At 45.2% G+C, this 17,815-nt stretch overlaps 1 protein-coding gene across 4 annotated transcripts in view; it reads left to right on the top strand.

Annotated features, from left to right (window-relative positions):
* The window catches only part of wu:fj49a02 (myomegalin), a 51,039-nt gene that overhangs the window by 30,212 nt on the left and 3,012 nt on the right, over positions 1 to 17,815 (top strand). For 3 of the 4 annotated variants that reach the window (XM_034137530.1, XM_034137528.1, XM_034137531.1), the window contains 39 exons: positions 32 to 169; positions 256 to 375; positions 463 to 555; positions 664 to 888; positions 977 to 1,135; positions 1,221 to 1,322; positions 1,695 to 1,832; positions 1,960 to 2,139; positions 2,309 to 2,503; positions 2,577 to 2,759; positions 2,840 to 2,956; positions 3,044 to 3,100; positions 3,215 to 3,321; positions 3,406 to 3,545; positions 5,863 to 5,978; positions 6,142 to 6,284; positions 6,397 to 6,667; positions 7,489 to 7,693; positions 7,815 to 7,931; positions 8,023 to 8,282; positions 8,923 to 9,137; positions 9,314 to 9,431; positions 9,568 to 9,685; positions 9,800 to 9,854; positions 10,852 to 11,078; positions 11,169 to 11,273; positions 11,379 to 11,540; positions 11,666 to 11,920; positions 12,171 to 12,302; positions 12,383 to 12,499; positions 12,581 to 12,770; positions 12,875 to 12,996; positions 13,317 to 13,553; positions 13,667 to 13,768; positions 13,962 to 14,182; positions 14,268 to 14,411; positions 15,699 to 15,837; positions 16,209 to 16,255; positions 16,438 to 16,492. In XM_034137530.1, coding sequence (XP_033993421.1) covers positions 32 to 169; positions 256 to 375; positions 463 to 555; positions 664 to 888; positions 977 to 1,135; positions 1,221 to 1,322; positions 1,695 to 1,832; positions 1,960 to 2,139; positions 2,309 to 2,503; positions 2,577 to 2,759; positions 2,840 to 2,956; positions 3,044 to 3,100; positions 3,215 to 3,321; positions 3,406 to 3,545; positions 5,863 to 5,978; positions 6,142 to 6,284; positions 6,397 to 6,667; positions 7,489 to 7,693; positions 7,815 to 7,931; positions 8,023 to 8,282; positions 8,923 to 9,137; positions 9,314 to 9,431; positions 9,568 to 9,685; positions 9,800 to 9,854; positions 10,852 to 11,078; positions 11,169 to 11,273; positions 11,379 to 11,540; positions 11,666 to 11,920; positions 12,171 to 12,302; positions 12,383 to 12,499; positions 12,581 to 12,770; positions 12,875 to 12,996; positions 13,317 to 13,553; positions 13,667 to 13,768; positions 13,962 to 14,182; positions 14,268 to 14,411; positions 15,699 to 15,837; positions 16,209 to 16,255; positions 16,438 to 16,492 — 5,827 coding nt within the window. The remainder of the gene's footprint in view (positions 1 to 31; positions 170 to 255; positions 376 to 462; positions 556 to 663; positions 889 to 976; positions 1,136 to 1,220; positions 1,323 to 1,694; positions 1,833 to 1,959; positions 2,140 to 2,308; positions 2,504 to 2,576; positions 2,760 to 2,839; positions 2,957 to 3,043; positions 3,101 to 3,214; positions 3,322 to 3,405; positions 3,546 to 5,862; positions 5,979 to 6,141; positions 6,285 to 6,396; positions 6,668 to 7,488; positions 7,694 to 7,814; positions 7,932 to 8,022; positions 8,283 to 8,922; positions 9,138 to 9,313; positions 9,432 to 9,567; positions 9,686 to 9,799; positions 9,855 to 10,851; positions 11,079 to 11,168; positions 11,274 to 11,378; positions 11,541 to 11,665; positions 11,921 to 12,170; positions 12,303 to 12,382; positions 12,500 to 12,580; positions 12,771 to 12,874; positions 12,997 to 13,316; positions 13,554 to 13,666; positions 13,769 to 13,961; positions 14,183 to 14,267; positions 14,412 to 15,698; positions 15,838 to 16,208; positions 16,256 to 16,437; positions 16,493 to 17,815) is intronic. The other variant, XM_034137529.1, reaches the window with a different exon arrangement.

Here is a 17,815-nt window from a genome sequence, read left to right as displayed (position 1 = left end):
AAACACTCACATCCCTTCCTGTTCATTCCAGAGCCTCGTTGAGGAGCAGCAGAGTCAACTGAGCCAGTATGAGTGTGCGGCCGGGCAGTGTGTCAGAGAGCTGCAGAAGGCCCAGCTCCAGGTCCAATCCCTGCAGGCCAAGATCCATGAGAGCGAGGCCAACAACATGGTATGTCTCGTTAAAATATGCCTCATTATAATGAAATAGGCTTGATGAATCCACATAAGGTAACAGTGACCTTTCTCTGTCTGTAGAAGCTGCAGGAGAAGCTGAACGAGATGGAGTGTGAGCTGCGTTCAATCCGCCAGGCTGCTCAGAGTCAGGAGAGAACCATTCAGGGTCTCTCAGAGTCCATCAGTACCAAGGACAGTGAGGTTAGTGTTTGTATATGTTGTCAGCCTGTGTGAGATGATACCTGAGTCTGAAAAGGTTCTCATACCCCTGATTTATTCTTCGTTAAGGCCCAAGAGCTATACCAGCTGATGGAGGGGCAGAACTCAACTCTGTGTAAGCTGAGAGATATGATCCATCGCAACCAGCTTACTCAATGCAAGGTGAGACGTGGCACAAACCCTGATCCAGGATCATTCCTTATCAATAGTGAGAAATCTTATCTCCAGCCTTATGACGTACTGAACTGGTTCTGTGTCCTCATTCTTTAGACTCCAGAGGGGGTCAGTGAGTCCGTAAAGCTCGCCCAGCTGCAGGGCGAGCTGCTGGCAGTGCAAAGCTCCTTGTTCTCCCTCGGGCTGGAGCTGGAGGCCAGCCAGAGGAGTGTGAGACAGAACCAGAGACAAGGAGAAGATATGTCCAGGTTTAAGGACAGACTCAACTCTGACCTACAGGAGGCGCAGCAGCACAGGGAGGTCACAGAAAAGCACAACCAGGTAAGTGTTGTCAATGTGTGAGAGTGAGAGAGAAGTCTTGGCAGTATGAAGGATGCAGCATGTGTGACCTCTCCTCGTTGTTCTGCAGGATCTGCGATGCGCCCTTCAGAAAAGTCGCTCCGAGCTTCAGGCTAAAGAAGCAGCTCTGAAGGAGGCCGAGGCAGAGAGACACACTGGGCTGCAGGAGAAGGAGAGGAGCATCACACAGCTCAAACACACTCTGCAGGACAAGGAGCAACAGCTACAGGTAATGTACACAATCCCAATCAATCGTTTCATACTATATGTAGTTTCACATTTCTGATCCTTTCTGAAAATCTTTGTATCTGTAGGAGTACTCCGAGATGATGGAGTCCACAGGAAGCTCCAAACCTAGAGATGCCCTGCTGGAGAAACTACGGGAGCGTATTCAAGATAGAGACAGAGCTCTGGAGGTAAACATGCACATTTATATACACAGCAGGGACATGAATGAATGTCAGCTCGGTATGAATAGTGAGATGACCCCAAACTACGGCTCCATGTAGGCTTTGTTATTAATACGACAGTCATCCCTGTATACTACGGAGAGAAAAGACATAAGTATGCATCTTGCAACAGTCGAAAGTGCCATAGATAAATCATTAGGTCATTATTACATTTCACAACCAACCAACATGTTCTGTTCTGTTGCATCCCTACGGCAGTGTGAAAGAAGGAGCAGGAGTTTCAAATATTGCACACCTGCTCATGAACATCACAGTACAGGGTGCCCAGAATAGCATCAGTGTGATTCAAAAATATATTTCCTCGTCCGCCATCTGCAGCGCTCCATCGATGAGAAGTTCCGCTGTGTGGAGGAGCGCGAGGGCCAGGTGAGGAGGCTGCAGCTCGCCCTCAGGGAGAAGGAGCGAGACCTGGAGAGACTGCGCTGCATCCTGTCCAACAACGAGGAGACCATCACGGTACGCTTGATCTTGGTCATAAAGATCCTGGCTGAGCAGGAAGAGGAATTGTGGATTCTGTTTTTATTTTAGACAAATATGAGGAATAATATATTTTGGTGCGTTTCCACCTGTGACTGAACTTCAGAGTCTGGACGCCCTGGTGCGCGGTAAAGATCTGGAGCTGGAGCAGGCGGCCGAGGCCTACAGGAACCTCCAGTGGCTGAAGCAGCAGAGCGAGGAGAAGGAGAGGAACACCCTGAGAGAGAAAGACTCCATCATCAGCCAGCTACAGGAGGCTCTGCAGACACACAGCCAGGAGGCACAGGTAACACACACACACACACACTCTCATGTAGTGCCCTTATTGTGATGGCAATGCCTGAAGCTTTAAAAAAAAAAAACAGAACATGTAGACAAACCTGTGCTGCTTGTTTTTACTTTCTCAAACACAACAGGTGTGCTGACGAGGCTTGTTTTTGTGTGTGTGTGTGCAGGATCTGACAGCCACCCTTGTTGCCAGAGTTCAGGCCGGTCCAACTGAGGTTGTTGAGGAGTTGAAGGCGCGGCTGGCGCTGAGAGAAAAGCTCTTCCAGGAACTGCTGTCAGACCGCAGTAGCCAGTCTAGTGAACACCGAGCACAGGTCCAGGACATGCTGAACACTCTCAGCTCCAAAGACCAGTATCTGCAGGTATATAAATCACTACCGAGCAAACTGCAGATTTAAAGTTTCAAAATAACCTGATATCTCCCTCTCTCTTTAGGACTCCTCCTACAGGCTCTCCCTTGTGATCAGTGAGCGGAGCGGCCAGCTGCAGGAGCTTCGCCGACACCTGTCCTCCAGAGAGCAAGAGCTGTGCAAGCTGAACCAGGAAAAGGAGAGGGAAACTGAAGGAGACACGGAGAATCTGCGGAGTCTCCTCAAAGAGAAAGAAGCCTTCATCAAGGTACATGTTTGTTTGCTTCCCTTGGCTTTCTCCCTTTCTCTCCTGTTCATTTGATCTGAACAGTATGCTTTATTCCTCAGGAGCTGATGCAGAGCCAGGAGGAGTCCATGCAGCCATCTTTCACAGACAGGGAGGACGAGGTGACGGCTTTACAGGAGGAGTTGCAGCTGGTAGTCAAGAAGGAGAAGGAGGCTCAGGTATATACAGTATGTGGAACCTGTGGTGATGCATAAAAATTATATTTCCCCCCTCTTTTTTAACTCACTTGTGCCCTCTCCCTGCAGGAGGAGCTCTCTGCTCTGCGTTCATCTTTGGCTCACCAGGACATCACTGATCACCAAGTAGGAATTTGCCTTATTCTCTACAGATTAAACAGTGTGTAAAGATGCGGCTTAATAATATGTTTTAATGATGTGTCTGCTTCCTTCTCCACCCTGCCTGCCGTTCTGATGTAGTGTGTGCTGGAGCAGCTTGTGTCAGAGTACAACAAGCTGAATGATGCCTTGAGGGCGGAGAAGAGAGTGTACCAAAATCTCACGAACATTCACGCCAGGAGTGACAGGTACAGACGCTGCACCCAGTGTTCCTGTGAAAACAGTAAGTCGCTGTTTTTTTTTTTTTAAAGCAAGTCTTCTTCTCTCCTCAGCTCTGAGAAGATCCAGGCCCTCCACACTGAGCTCGACTCGGTGCAGGCGCTCCGCAGACAGCTGGAGGAGGTCCTGGCCAAGACCCGTAACATGGCCGTGGTGCTGGAGCGGGAAGCTAACAGGCAGCCTGACTTTGGAGGTGGGCAGGGTCCAGAGGGCACTGTCACTAACGCTCTGTGATGTCTGACCACAGCACTGCTGAGTGACTTGGAGCTGCCTGGAGACACTGAAAGTCAGATTTACAAAGAAAAGTGAATAGGATCAGGAAATTCTGCTCCAAGTGAGAATAAGAATCATATCTGACTTTCAGTCTTCAGGCAGCTTTATCCACATAGCACAGGCACTACTTAAGTAGCAGAAGCCTGTTCAGATTAACCTCATTGATATGAAGTGGCAACGTGCAACCCAGAGTTTTTTTATTAATATATTTTGTGTGGTGTGAATATATTTTTTTATTGTTTCTAAAAACAGCCTGCGTATTGCTTTGCAGTGCGATTGTTCTGTATTGCCATTTCTGTGTGCTGTCTCTCACCGGTGTCACTCTTCCAGCCTTACCGTCACAGTGAAGTTACGTCTTGTGGAGAAACTCAAGCTCCTGCCTTACAGTGAAACGTCTCACCATCCATCATTGGTTTTTATATCATCTGTTTGTGGACAGGATGTGCATACTCAACAAGGCCCAACATTAAATAGTAATCCCAAAAGATTTCTCTCATATAGTTTACCTGCTCTTTACATTTGAATCTGCTAATTACGCATGACACATACGGTCAGCTACGGTTAAAATGCTGATGAATTTAAATTATGCTAGTTTAGTTTGTGTTGTTTTTATCTGCTTGTTGAACTTATGTCAGCCATAAAGCAAGATAATATATTATCAAGTCATTTTACTGTCTGGACTGTGCCCTCTATTCATCGCGAGATGTCAACGCCAGAAATAATACTTACCCATTCAATATTTACATTTGGTAGAGTTCATTTTCTGGGATTTGTGCCCTGGTCTCTCATCTAGCCTCAGAGATGGAATCCTTGTCAAAGACTTTTTGTATTTTTAATTTAACAGAAATAAAAAAAGTGGGCTGGCTTTTTGTCAAAAGCACTTCTGTTTGTTGTGTTTAATTGGGAATTTGTGTTTATAATATCCCAACTCTGAATTCCCCTATTTGGTCCCTTATATACCTTCCTTCCTTCCCCAAAGATCAACCCACAGTTTGTTATCTATCCGAACCAATCCTATGCAACCCAGCCCCCGAGTTTGTCCTATATTTAGTTTACTTATATAAGAAAACACATGTTATAAATGAGTTGAAATATTATCCAAAATATCTGAATTTGTCAACAGATTCCGTATGAACATGAAACTATCATGTCAATTAGCAGACATTTCTAATCCAATTGAGTGTTTCTCCCTCGTGTCCGTCCTCATGCATGATGTGGCATGGTTTTCATGTGTGCATGGCTGTCCTGCTGTAATGCCCAATTGGATATTCACAACACTAAAATGCCCAATTCACTAAATAAGGGAAACTCATGTGAGCCCTTTTACTCACATTCTGAAAAGAAAGCATGAAATCCACATTTGTTGAAATGACAAAGAAACACAGTGTGTCCTTTCCTATATGTGTGTAGTATGAGAGTGGTGACAATATGTAGAGCCACAGTGTGTAAACAGGGCCCCACATTCAGTCCGTTAAGCTTACAGAGCACATTGTTATTGTTGTACAATATATAATAACCCAGCAGGTAGCTCCATGAACCTTTTGCCATCTCAAAGATATTTCATAAATGTGATTTTAATACATGTGTTTTATTAGTAATCCAATAAGCCCCCAAAAATGCACCAAGCAACTTAACTTACACACCCATACACAATTCGACTGATACTGTGTGTGTGTGTGTGTGTGTGTGTGTGTGTGTGTGTGTGTGTGTGTGTGTGTGTGTGTGTGTGTGTGTGTGTGTGTGTGTGTGTGTGTGTGTGTGTGTGTGTGTGTGTGTGTGTCATTAGGGCCTATTATGTTATACAATATTCCTTTAAAGTCCCTGTCAGTCACTTTCCACTGATACCTCCTGTTCATGTATACTTACTTTAACACACAACAGTAAACATGCATCATACATACTCAGTATTAAGCCCAAAATCACCACAAAACGTGTGTGAATTTATAATATTATATAGTATATATATATATCCATTTACATAGTTTCTGAACACATACACACTCCCCTCCCGGGTTGCTCTGCCTCCAGTGTGTTTTTGGGTGGCAGGCAACGTATGACAAAACATTTCCCTTTAGTCCCATGACTTCCAAACAAGGGATTCAGCGTACAAAGAGAAATAATGGGGTAAACAGTGGATGCAGGAGAGGGAGGAACATAAGTGGAACAGAGGATTAAGAGATAAACAAAGGGGGTAATAAAGGTGGATTTTGTGCTTATATGGTTGTTGTGTTTTCCAGAGCTCAGCACAGAGGAAGAGGAGGAGGGAGATGATGAAGAAGGCAGCAGTGACGAGTTCACTGACAGCATAGAGGATGATGAAAAAGTGACAGCCAGAAGTTTGGCCTCCATTCAGGTAAGATACTTTTATGAACATTTGAATATTAAATCCCTTTAGATCGATGTTTGTAACCCGATATTTTTGGATCTCTTACTTATTTAAACCTTGGAGAAAGCCGTTGATTACTTAAACAGTTGCACATAAATAATTTAATATATTTCTTATGACGTGTGTTAAGGTTTGTGGAGCTGAGGGTGTGACAAGCGCGCTGGTGTCTGATGTGAAGCAGCTTGAGGAAGCAAAGAACACACTTGAAGTCCAGCTTAAAGAAATAAAGTCACAACTGGAGAGGGATGGATACAACTCCGTAGCTCAGATGAGGTGCGGATTTGTTTGCTGATCACTTGAAACTCGACATTATTGCATGTATGGAGCAAGAAATGTGATAGTGATCTTGCTTTCAACTTTTGTCTTTCTTCCCGTCATCTGCCAGGAGTGCACTGCAGGGTCTACAGCAAGAGAAGCAAGCTCTGAAAGACAGTCGAGGACTGAACCAGGAAGAGGAGGACGAGGAGGAGGAGGAAGAAGAAGAAGAAGAAGAGGATTGGGATATCGAGGAAGAAGATGAAGAGGAGGAAACATCTCCGGTGCCGGCAGGGAAGCGTGGTCATCTGTGTGTCAGTCTGAGTGACGACCATGGAAAGAGGGACTGCAAGAGGCCGCGCTGTCTGACCACCCCTCATCAAACACACCAGCCTGAGACGGTAAGAACAGAATCACACTTTTAGTGATTTACTGCAACTATCTATCTCAGATATTTTATAAAGCTGCTGCAAAGTTTATTCAGATTATTTTAACTCTGAGGCGTTAAAGATTTTCAGGGTTTTCCAATAAAGGTAGAAAGCACAAGTCTGTAGAAAGTGAATATGATAGGCATAGAATATGCTTATTATTGAGGTATTTTACATTGTAAAAAAATAAAAAATAAAAATTTTTATCTGATTTTACTATTAAGAGAGAAACATGTCAAACAATATTATACTTGGTAATGGAAAAGGGGCTCAAATAAGAAGAAAATATCAACGAAGGCATGAAAAAGCTGTATGAAAGAGTATAAAATCGTCAATAATCCAGGTTGAAACTTCTATTTTAAGTTATTTAAAATTAATCTGGTTTTAAAGCTCATAATATATTTTGCATGTAAAACGATACTTTGGTAAAAAACATCAGACACCAGATGGATTTAACAAAAGTTATGCCCCACCTCTGTAACTAAAGCAATCTCATTGCTGGTTTCAAGAAGTATTTCAGTAAACTGTGTTGGAGCAGCGTTGCCTCCAGGCCCTGCCCTCCTGCTCTCATCACCAGGTCTCCATTCACAGGCTCTGTGTGCGGGTGTTTTGTTCTTTTAGTCTCATGATTGTTTATATAAGTGAGATCATCGCGCTGTGCCTTCAGTCAATTCTGCTATTTGTAATAATAAGCATGTCAAATAAAACGTATGTTCTCATGTTAAAATGACGTACCTGTGATATCCTTTTTGTGTATTACAAATCAGAGTTGCTTAAACCCTTTGCTGTTGCAGGAAGTGGAGCCTCCTGGTGACAGCAGTGAGGTGGGAGTGCTCTGGCAGGATATAGAGGAGGGTCTTCGTGAACAAGCGTCCCGCCTGAGCTCCAATCTGGCTGTGAGCAACCAGGAAAACAGAGAGTTGCAGGAGAGGCTGATGGTGTCCGAGGCAACGGTGCACGCTCAGGCCGAACAACTGAAGGACTACAGAGATCTGCTCAGTGAGTCACTCTCAGGAACACTCATGAAGAAGTGTTATTAGACACATGGAAGAACAAAATAATGCTCAAAACCTTAATCAAACTCTGAGAGTGAAGTTATTTCTTTCCCTTGTCTCTGCAGCCGAGACATCCGTCCAGCAGGCCAATAAGCAGGTGCAGGTGGACCTCCAGGATCTGGGGTACGAGACTTGTGGTCGTAGTGAGAACGAAGCAGAGAGAGAAGACGCCAGCAGCCCAGGTGACAAACACATTCCCCTCCAACATAAACACCCCATGTTCTCTCCTGCAAATACACTCAATAATCCTACATCTCTCTCTCGCTCCTTCAGAGTTTGATGACCTGGAGATGTGCACATCACTGTCCAATCAGCAGGACTACGAGGGTGGGGGCGGCAGCTGGTACGCTGGCAGCAGTAACACAGATGGTTATGAAATGGGCGATGAGTCCGCCTCTCTGCAGCATCTCGTCCAGGATCTCCGCTCTCAGCTGACCCGCTGCCACAAGGTGATCCGGGGGCTGCAGCTGCGTGTCCGCTCCCTGTCCACCACCAGCGACTACGCCTCCAGCCTGGAGAGAACCCCCCGCAAGGTACTGGAACAATAACAAGCTACTATAACATTAACAAGCTACTCTACATGGTCTTTCAGGAGTATTTAAAGGTCCCCTCTTATGCAAAATGCACTTTTTTGTGTCTTTTATACATAAATATTTGTCCCCGGTGTGTCAGGAAACTCACAAAGTGTTAGAAAACAAAACCCTCTCTCCGTACCCAAATCTCAAAAATCGGGGGTCAACGGAGCTGATCCAGATTTGCTGCCGATATGACGTAATATCGGAAAAGTGGGCTGGCTTTACGCCCACGGCCCTATCAGAAACGTCGCTATCGGAAACATTGCGTGACGTGTTTTGGAAGTAATATAGTCTTTGTTTACATTAGCAAGCATCGCTAACACTCAGAGCTAACCTGTACTGGAGAGAGCATGTGTAAAAAAGCAGGAAATAAAAAAAGGAACTCACCTTGTGGTAAACCCGCAAGAGAAAAAGCATTTGAGCTCCATACTGTTTCAGAAATAATCCTTGATGTGGTTTGGAACATGATGGCGTTTAATCACGGCAGCTTTTAGCTGTATCTGAGCAGAGCAGACCTCACTGTTTGCCTGCGTGCATAATAGCATCATAGCTGAGCTTTAAGTCTAACAAAGATGCTAATTTTATCCTCACCTTCTAGGTAAACTGGGCCTTTGAGACGTCACCGGCCCCCAGCGGTGCAGAAGAGGATGAAGGCTGGATGTCAGACACCCAAGGGGTCCGCTCGGGGTCCAAGCCCAGCAGGGAGCTGCAGGAACTGATGGCACGAGTTGCTTCACTGGAGTCGCAGCTTAAAAGCTCCAGACTGGAGGGCAAAGGCCAAGCAGAGGAGGGGAAATGTGCCACCTGGCCTGGGTGAGGGGACAGAGACAGAGAGGCCATGATAAAAGATAGAAGTAGCTGTTAGACCCTGTGTACCGTAAAGGCCTTTTTATTTGATCTAAAACCATTTAATAGCTGCACATAAGTATAAAAAGTCATCCTACCTACAGCCCTCTATTAATACTGTGGTTATTATGCTCCCTTTACAGGAAGTACAACACTCTGATCCAGGCACAAGCTCGGGAGCTGTCCCATCTGAGGCAGAGGATGAGAGAGGGGCAAGGAGTCTGCCATATCCTCACCCAACACCTGGGTGACACCACCAAGGTGCTGAAAACTCTTCTGCATGAACTCAATCAATCATTAAACTACATGTAACTGCATATTACCAAAATGCGGAAATAATATGTGTTACATTTTTGGCTTTATCCTTAAACTTGCTCAAATTCTCAACATCGCACAGGCCTTCGAGGAGCTGCTGCGGGCGAATGATATAGATTACTACATGGGTCAGAGCTTCAGGGAGCAGCTGGCACAAAACTCTGCCCTGGCACAAAGAGTGGTCGCCAAGATCATTGGACGTAAGAAACATCTTTCCAAATCAGAATAGAAATGTTTTATAATTTCTCATTCTTGTGCACAAATTGTGCAACATTTCCTCTCACCATTTCCTCTCTCCTGTTGTATTTCCATAGGTGAACGTGCAGAGAGCCATGATGACAAGGCAGGCCATGAGTTGCTTGCACTACGGTGAGTCAGCATTCAGAACAGACACATTTTAATCACTAAACCTTTGCAACTAGCAAAATAATGGCCTACAGAAGCGCCTGCAGCGTTGTGATCTGTGGACCTCCCGAGAAGTTATTAGCCTTCTTTGTGGAGCACTTACTCTGTCCTAGTGATTAGTTTACCTTGTCATGTGACACGCTGCGGCACACCACATGGCTCCTTATGGTGGAGAGGAGACAGAAGGGTGCTGTTAATCCACATACAGGCCACAGCATGGAGCCTTCACCCTTAAGTTGCTTTAGTTGAATGGACTTACAGTACAGGTGTCCCAGCAGCAGCTTAAGAGGCTCAGCAGGACTGTGTGGCTGTGTGTGTCCCTTTTCTTCATTCAGTCCTAGTACTTGTGAAAGATGGTTTCCGTTGGAGTCTCTTATACATGGATTTATGTTATTTTGACTTCATTATAACTACTTTCTTTGGAGTTTTGGTTAAAAAATCCCCTTTCGAATACTGATATTTTTACTCAAATCAGAAGACGAAGAGTCTGTAGTGCATCAGGAACTTTCTTACTGGACTGGACTGATGGTGTGATGGCTCCTCTCTGGAAATCTATAATTTCTAAGAACAGCTCCATATACAGGGACTCTTTGTGGTCTTTTTCTACCGCTCGAAGCCAAGCAAGAGAGACGGCTTGTGTTAGGATGGTGTTGGAGAGAAACAGGGAGCTCATGCTTCGGCAACTCAAAAAGTAAGGGAAATGACTTCACATAGGTGCATTAACTTTAGGAATATCTGTCTACATACAGCAGATGGTTGACTTGAAATCATCAAAAAGATTCATGAAATAAAAAGGGCAAATATATTAAAAAAGACTTGGATTCATTCGTTGCAACAAAAAATTGATACTATATTGGTTTCACCAAAAAAAATGGAAGCCAGTTTTCCTTTCCTCCCTCTTTGTTAACAACTGCTGAGTATTCCATGAATAAATGGTTGATTGTCTTGTGTGCATGTGCAGGCTGAGTAAAGAGCTTCAGCAGAAAGATAAAATCATCGAGTCCCTCCACACCAAGCTGCAGCAGCGTCCAGAGACCCCGTCCAGCTGCCACGCCCTCTCTGAGACCACCGACCAATCAGACAGGACGTCCTTAGTGTCCGATGAGTACAGAACCAACGAAGACCTGGAAATGTGCTCCGATTTAGAATACCAGGAGGGGCTGCCGGGACACGGATCAGAACGAGACGGTAAAGTTCATTCCCCTGTTCCTCCTCTCCATGTTTGAGAAATACCTCTTCTATCCACTTTCACTCCCTCTTTCCATTCCCCTCCTTTAGTCCCTCCATCCTCCATTCCTCCTCATGGCTTCCTCAAGACCTCCAGCAGCTGTCCCAACATGCTTTGCTCAGCCCCTGTGGGTTTGACCAGTCACTCCTCCAGAGGTACAAGAGTTACAAATGGCTATGAAAAGCAAAGTACCCCAACATTTTTCCTTTTTCCTCATCCTTCATTTTCTGTTTGTGTCACTTCCTGTCATCCTCCTCCAGCCCTTTTCAGTGATCCCGTCTCCTCCTCCTTGTCTGGCCCCTGTGGCCCTGACGCCTGGGGCAGAGAGGTTTATTCTGCCCCCCGGCCCAGGGCCCTGTCTGTGCTCGCTGTCCGCCCAGAGCTGGACACGCTGTACAGACAGATGATGGAGAGGAACAGGGGTGAGGGCCGGGAGTGGTGTGCCATGTGTAGAAAGCTTAAATTAAGATCATAATATCTACGATCATTTCCCTTTCCTTCTTACATCATGTGTCACATACTTTCCCTTCTGTGTGGGTGTTTCCAGGCTTTGCAGTCCCCCATGACAAGCCTCTGTTCAGCCTCTCACCTGGTGGCCACAACCAGCATGACCTCTCCAGCTACAGCCAGCTCTCCCATCATGCCTTTCAACAGTATCCACTGGGTGGCATTCCCGAAAGCCACTCGCTGAAGTCGGACTCAGGTCTTTTGACAGGAGGGACTCTGTGGGACATGGACAACAGGGGTCAGCAGGGCGGAGGGTACTCTGGATCGGGACACCTGCAGGGAGGCAGCCATACAGGTGAGACTCCATACTGCAGTCACATAATAATAAAATGTATTCATAAGGCAGCTTTCATAACACAAAATGCATATAAAAGGGCTTTACAGGATAATAAAATTAGCAAAATAGGTAATGAGAACAACACAGGTATAACAAAGTCAGAAATGATTGTAATATGTAATTAATTCAAAGCAAGATTAAAAAAGAAAAGTGTTGTGCAATTTCTGAAAAGATATTACAATATTACTCTTATGCTGTTTGTATCTAGGGGTACATTTGATGGAGGAGCACCTGCGGGAGGTGCGGTGTCTCCGTCAGCGTCTGGAGGAGTCCATCAGGACCAATGAGAGGCTCCGACTGCAGCTGGAAGAGAGACTGGCCTCCACTGGGCGTGACGGAGGTATTGTAGCCCTCATTACAACACTCTTCATGTTCTTCGTGCAATAAATTGCATAAAATAACCCCTGTTTATTTCTCCAGGGACACCTACAAACATCTACATTCAGGGACTGGACACAGTCACTCAGCTGTCCAATGAGATCCGAGTCCTGAAGGAAGAAAATGTGGGCTTACAGTCACGCCTGCAGGCCACCACAGGTAGCATCTGAAAGCCAGCTAAATATTTCATTATGATCTTTGGGAATACACCATAACCCATACTAAACTCTCCTCTCACAGACACATGTGAGGAGGTGGTGCAGCTGCGGGAGGCGGTGTTTACAGCTCGCGCTCGCCTGAAACAAGCAGAGCTGGAGGCGGAGCAGTGGAAAGAGGAGCTGAGACGACTGCAGGCTCACAGCCAGGAACAGGGCCAGCAGATTCACATCCTGAGGCAGGAGCGGCTGGCCAGCCAGGAGAAAACCAACAGGTTGGTGCTGAATCAAACAGTGACTGATTAGTAGAGAAAACTGCGTATGTATGTGGGTATAAATATCTACTCTTTGACTGAAATGCGCTGTGATGTTTCCTCAGGCTCCAGCATGAGGTGTCTCTCCTGCAGCAGCAGCTCTGTGAGAGCAGAGAGCTCATACACTCCCTGCAGAACGAACTACAAGTGTACGATCAAGTGTGTTCCAGCACAAAAGCCAAGAAAGGTCAGTCTGCTCTTTTTACACTAGCTATGCTTAATACACACCCCTTTTTAAATGTAATACTTTGGCTCCATCTGGTGATTGTATTAAGAATGGCATTATGGGACACTGGTATGAATTGGCAAAAAATAAACCTAAGTTGCTTAAATTCTTCCTATGATTGAACCTTTTAAACATGTTAAAATCCAAAGTAATGCCTACATTTAGCTTTTAATATCCACCCAATATTACTGTAATATTGTGCTAGAATAAAACCCTTGAATTCTGCACTGTAGCAGAATTATTCCCACTCTCCGCTCAGTGACGGTGTGTTTCGTCTCCAGGCTTCCTGTGTGAGCTGCCAGGTCTGCCGGTGGAGCTGGGCGAGCTGCTGGGGGAGGTGAGGAGTCTGAGAGCTCAGCTGCAGAACAGCGTCCAGGAGAACAGTGCCCTCAAACAGCTGGAGCTCCACAAGCAGCTGGAGCAGAAGCTGGGTATGGGCTCCCCTCGGACCCCCTCCCTCTCCGCCCTCACTGCCAGCCCGCAGAGAGATAACTTCTACAGGCGACAGCTACTGCACGGTGAGACATTCTTCTTTCTATAACACTTAATAACAACATAATGTTTGTACGGCTCATCGTGGTGTGGTTTGCTGTGTGTCCAAGCCTGGTGTGTGTTTCTGTGATCTCCACAGACCCTGCTCCTTCTCCTCCAGTCAGGGACATTGGTCTGTTTAACTGCGGGTCCCCCGGTCCCCCCTACTCAGACCTGGATGACAGCCACAGCACCGCCAATGGTGTGACTTTAACCGCACTGCATGTCTGTGACTTAATCTAAATGACTGTGAAGATACTGTGTTGCTCTGTAACAGTTATCACTCCTTGTTTTTCAGTAGTTTGCCTAACAGAATATGTTTTAATCACTCTCTTCTGCAATACAATCATTCAGAGTTATTTCCCCATATACATTCATGCTCTTTTTGCCTCCAGCAGAACCTCTCGACCCTCACTCTGAGCTGGAGGGCGACGCCCCTGATGGATCGTTTGCAAACCGCAATGGGCGCCACGCCATCGGCCATGTGGATGACTTTGGCGCTCTGCAGCAGCAAGTGCTAGAGGGCCGGAGCCTCGTCCAGCGCATGGAGACCACCCTGCAGGCCTGCCTCGGCCCCCCGCTGCTGGAGGGCGACCGGAAACAGAGCAGTGAGCTGGTGAGAGAGAGCCATGTATTTATTTATTATATTACAAAAATGATGACACGTTTAAAGTAAATATCTAACTGAGCTCTGTATGCAGGGACTGGACTATGGATGTGTGAAGAGTCTGCTGTCCAACACCAAGACTCTGAGGCAGATCCTGGAGGAGGCCATGTCTCTGCTGAAGATGTTCTGGAGAGCAGCGCTGCCAAGCTCTGACCCCTCCATGCAGAACCTCAAGAAGGTGCAGGAGACATTATGATATTTTATTATAACCCTAGCATGTTTCCCTAGCATGTCTGTGGCACTCAGCCTTACGCCTATTTGTTCCCACTAAAGAACTTAATCACTTTAAAGGGCCCATGTCATGCTTTTCCGGTTATTACCCGTCCCCTTGTGTGTTATGAAGGTTTTTATGCATGTAAACGGTGTGCAGAGTCACAAACCCTCAAAGTACACCCTGTAGCGAGTAAAACTCTAACACAGAAAATACCTCCCCAAAACGCCTCGTTGGAGATACGTCATTGTCCATTTGATTCTTCCATTTCGTTCCGGGTACGGCATGATGTCAAGCCGTACCCGGAACGAAATGAACCAATCCGTGGCGCCGTTACGTTACGTCCGCGGAGCCGTTACGTTAAGCCCCCGCTGATTGGTCCAAATTGACCAATCCACGGACTTCCTCACACACACATCTGTGTGCAGGGAGCAGGCAGCTCAGCTGATTTCTCCTCCCTGGCTGCAGGCTGATAACAGACAGTTGGGATCAAAATTCTCTCTGCAGACCCATTCTCACAGCGTTTATCAACCTTTTTCTTACTCAATATCAAGACACACTTATTGTTTTTATTTCGGCTGTGACTTTGTGTGTGCTCAGGATGAGTGTGGCTATGTTTCACTGTGTATCCTAAACAAGGAAACAACACCTCCACGGAGCTCAGCGCGATTCACAACGTCCCGACCAATCAGCGCACACTGTGCTCACAGGGAGGGTGGGGGCTGGAGCTGTTGGAGCTACAACAAGCCGTTAAAGGCAGAGAGTGAAATTCAGTGAATACACGTAGTTTACAGAGATGCTGTATGAGAAACCAATGTGAGTTTGGAAAATTGCACAATATAAATCTATTCTAGTAGACCTCAACAATGGAATTATGATCAGTGGAAATGGCCATGACATGGGCCCTTTAAATGTTTCAAAAATATAACCAGATTTTCAAACAAGGTTAAATCTTTCCTAAAACAGCAGAACATTTTCTTTCTAAAAGTTACTCTCAGGCATAGAATGTGTTTATTTATTTTTTATGGTAAACATGATACTTGGAGCACCTGTGTGGCTCAAGATGTGTCTATTGTTTTTCAGTGGAGCTCTTTGTCACACAGGCAATACTACTGTATGTGGTGCTAATGATCAATGAATTGTTGAGAAAAATCAACACCTCTATCCTAGTGAAACCCAAACATGTTTCAAAAGAAAGCAGACCTTCTAACCAAATGTCACTTTGAATGTGTGTGTGTGTGTGATGTTGTGTAGGAGCAGTGTATGCAGGAGGAGATCTTGTCCCTGAAGCTGCGTGTGTCGGAGCAGGAAGAGGTTCTTAAGGGGACGATTCAAAGACTGAGGAGCACCAGCCGCACCAAGGAGAACATGGAGCACTTCATAGTCAACCAGTGTAAGTGTTTTTCTGTGTGTGTGAAAGAGAGAGCAGGGGAGAAATGTAGGAAGGGCGAGTGCTAAACAAAGCCAAATAAGGAAGTGAGACAACACTGCTTGTCCTTTCTTGGAAGTGAGGAGAAATCCCAGGCTGGGGATTGGACAGAAACAATAAACAATCATTCACAGATCTGCAATGCACACTATTAGAGATTACACTTAAAAAGACAAGATTTGTACTTATAACCCAGGTCCAAATGCTCAAAGACCTAAAAGGAGTTATCTTAACACATGCAGAACATACAGTGTTTATGTGGAGGTATCATCTGTCTGCCTGTCATTTTTATAAATACAATATATAAAAACCTATTTTCCTTGTTGTTTTTGCAGTGTCAAGGACTCGTGATGTGCTGAAGAAAGCCAGAACAAATTTAGAGGTAAGCAAAATCACCTTCATATCCAGTATATCATCATTCTGTGCATTCTCCACAGTATTATTATGTGTATAAGTACTTTGTGATGTCCCTGGTGTCTTTTTGATGTGAATTCATCACTTTCGGCTTTCTGCCTCACTTGTTCCTTCGTCCTGCGTTTGTCTCTCCTCTTTGAAACCCCCCAGAAGAATGAGCTGAGACTTTCCTCTCTAAGCTCCTCCTCTTCCTCTCCTTACGCTGGTAAATGTTTGACATCTTGTGATCTTGCAAACAGGTACATGTTGTCCCAGATGCAGTATGACTTTAGTAGTTTGAGGCCTATTGTTTAAACTGCAGGTCTTAAGGTCTGTGGTCTGGGGCAGCTTTTACCTCCGTGTGGTTTTGCTTTCTCTCACCATGCTGAAATCACTGCCTTGCCATCTCGTCACAGCCAACTGCATCCTGTAACTCACTGTTTATGACATTTCATGACATGACATTTCAGCTTTAATAATGTTTATTAGGGATGATTAAACATGAGAGGCTATCCTGAGTAGAAAAAACACATGGCTCCACGAAGCGCTTTATTTTACCGCGGTGTGTATTCACCTGATCTTAAAATCCCACCACAACGACTCAGCTGTTGTAATAGCTGTATTTTGCATTAAGAGGCCCTGAGTTGTTCCCACAACACTGACACCAAATTGCACACACCCCTCCACTCAGATAACACTGCACTAAAGTATTGTTTACTTCGACATGCCCCTGTATTAAAGTTGAGTCTATTCATAGCTTCTAACCCGACAGTTATCCCTGGAATAGCTGCACGCTGCATAGTTTCCATCCCGTGTGTGTGTGATGTCACAGCCTTGCTACAGGATGAATGCACAACAACATGTATGTGACCGCTTCAAAAACAAGGTTTCACTGCTACCCTTGAATATGATCGGTATCATGAACACCCAAACAGCACAGAGCACTGAGCAGTGTGTGTGTGTGTGTGTGTGTGTGGTGTGTGTGTGTGTGTGTGTGTGTGTGTGTGTGTGTGTGTGTGTGTGTGTGTGTGTGTGTGTGTGTGTGTGTGTGTGTGTGTGTGTGTGTGTGTGTGTGTGTGTGTGTGTGTGTGTGTGTGTGTGTGCGCGCGCGCATGTGTGTGTGTGTTTATTTTTTCTCTAATACCTAATTCTCAGCCTCTCATCTGCAAGTGATTGTTTTTTGGGATTTCTTTTTACGATGAACATTAACATAACAAAAACATTAGCAGTAAACTAGTTCTTGCTGTGATGTTACTTTGATTTAAAAGGAATCATTTAACATATTAATAAATATATGTATTATCTCTTTTTCATGAGAGGTAGTTGAGACAATTGATTCCACTATCATGTTTTATAGGTAAAACATGAAACTACCGCCAGGACACGATTAGCCTAGCTTAGCATAAAGTCTGGAAACAGTTAGCCCACACCGTCCGAAGATACCTGTACCCATAAAGCTTACTAATTAACACTTAATTGCATAGATCAGTGATCAAGGAATTGTCCAGCTAATAAGTGGTCTCCTGGCTCTAGCTTCATATTGGTTTAC

The sequence above is a fragment of the Trematomus bernacchii genome, unplaced genomic scaffold (genome assembly GCF_902827165.1).
Source record: "Trematomus bernacchii unplaced genomic scaffold, fTreBer1.1, whole genome shotgun sequence".
In the NCBI taxonomy this organism is placed as follows: domain Eukaryota; kingdom Metazoa; phylum Chordata; class Actinopteri; order Perciformes; family Nototheniidae; genus Trematomus; species Trematomus bernacchii.
The sequence above is the reverse complement of the archived record's forward strand: the minus strand, read 5'-3'. Positions and strand labels throughout refer to the sequence as shown.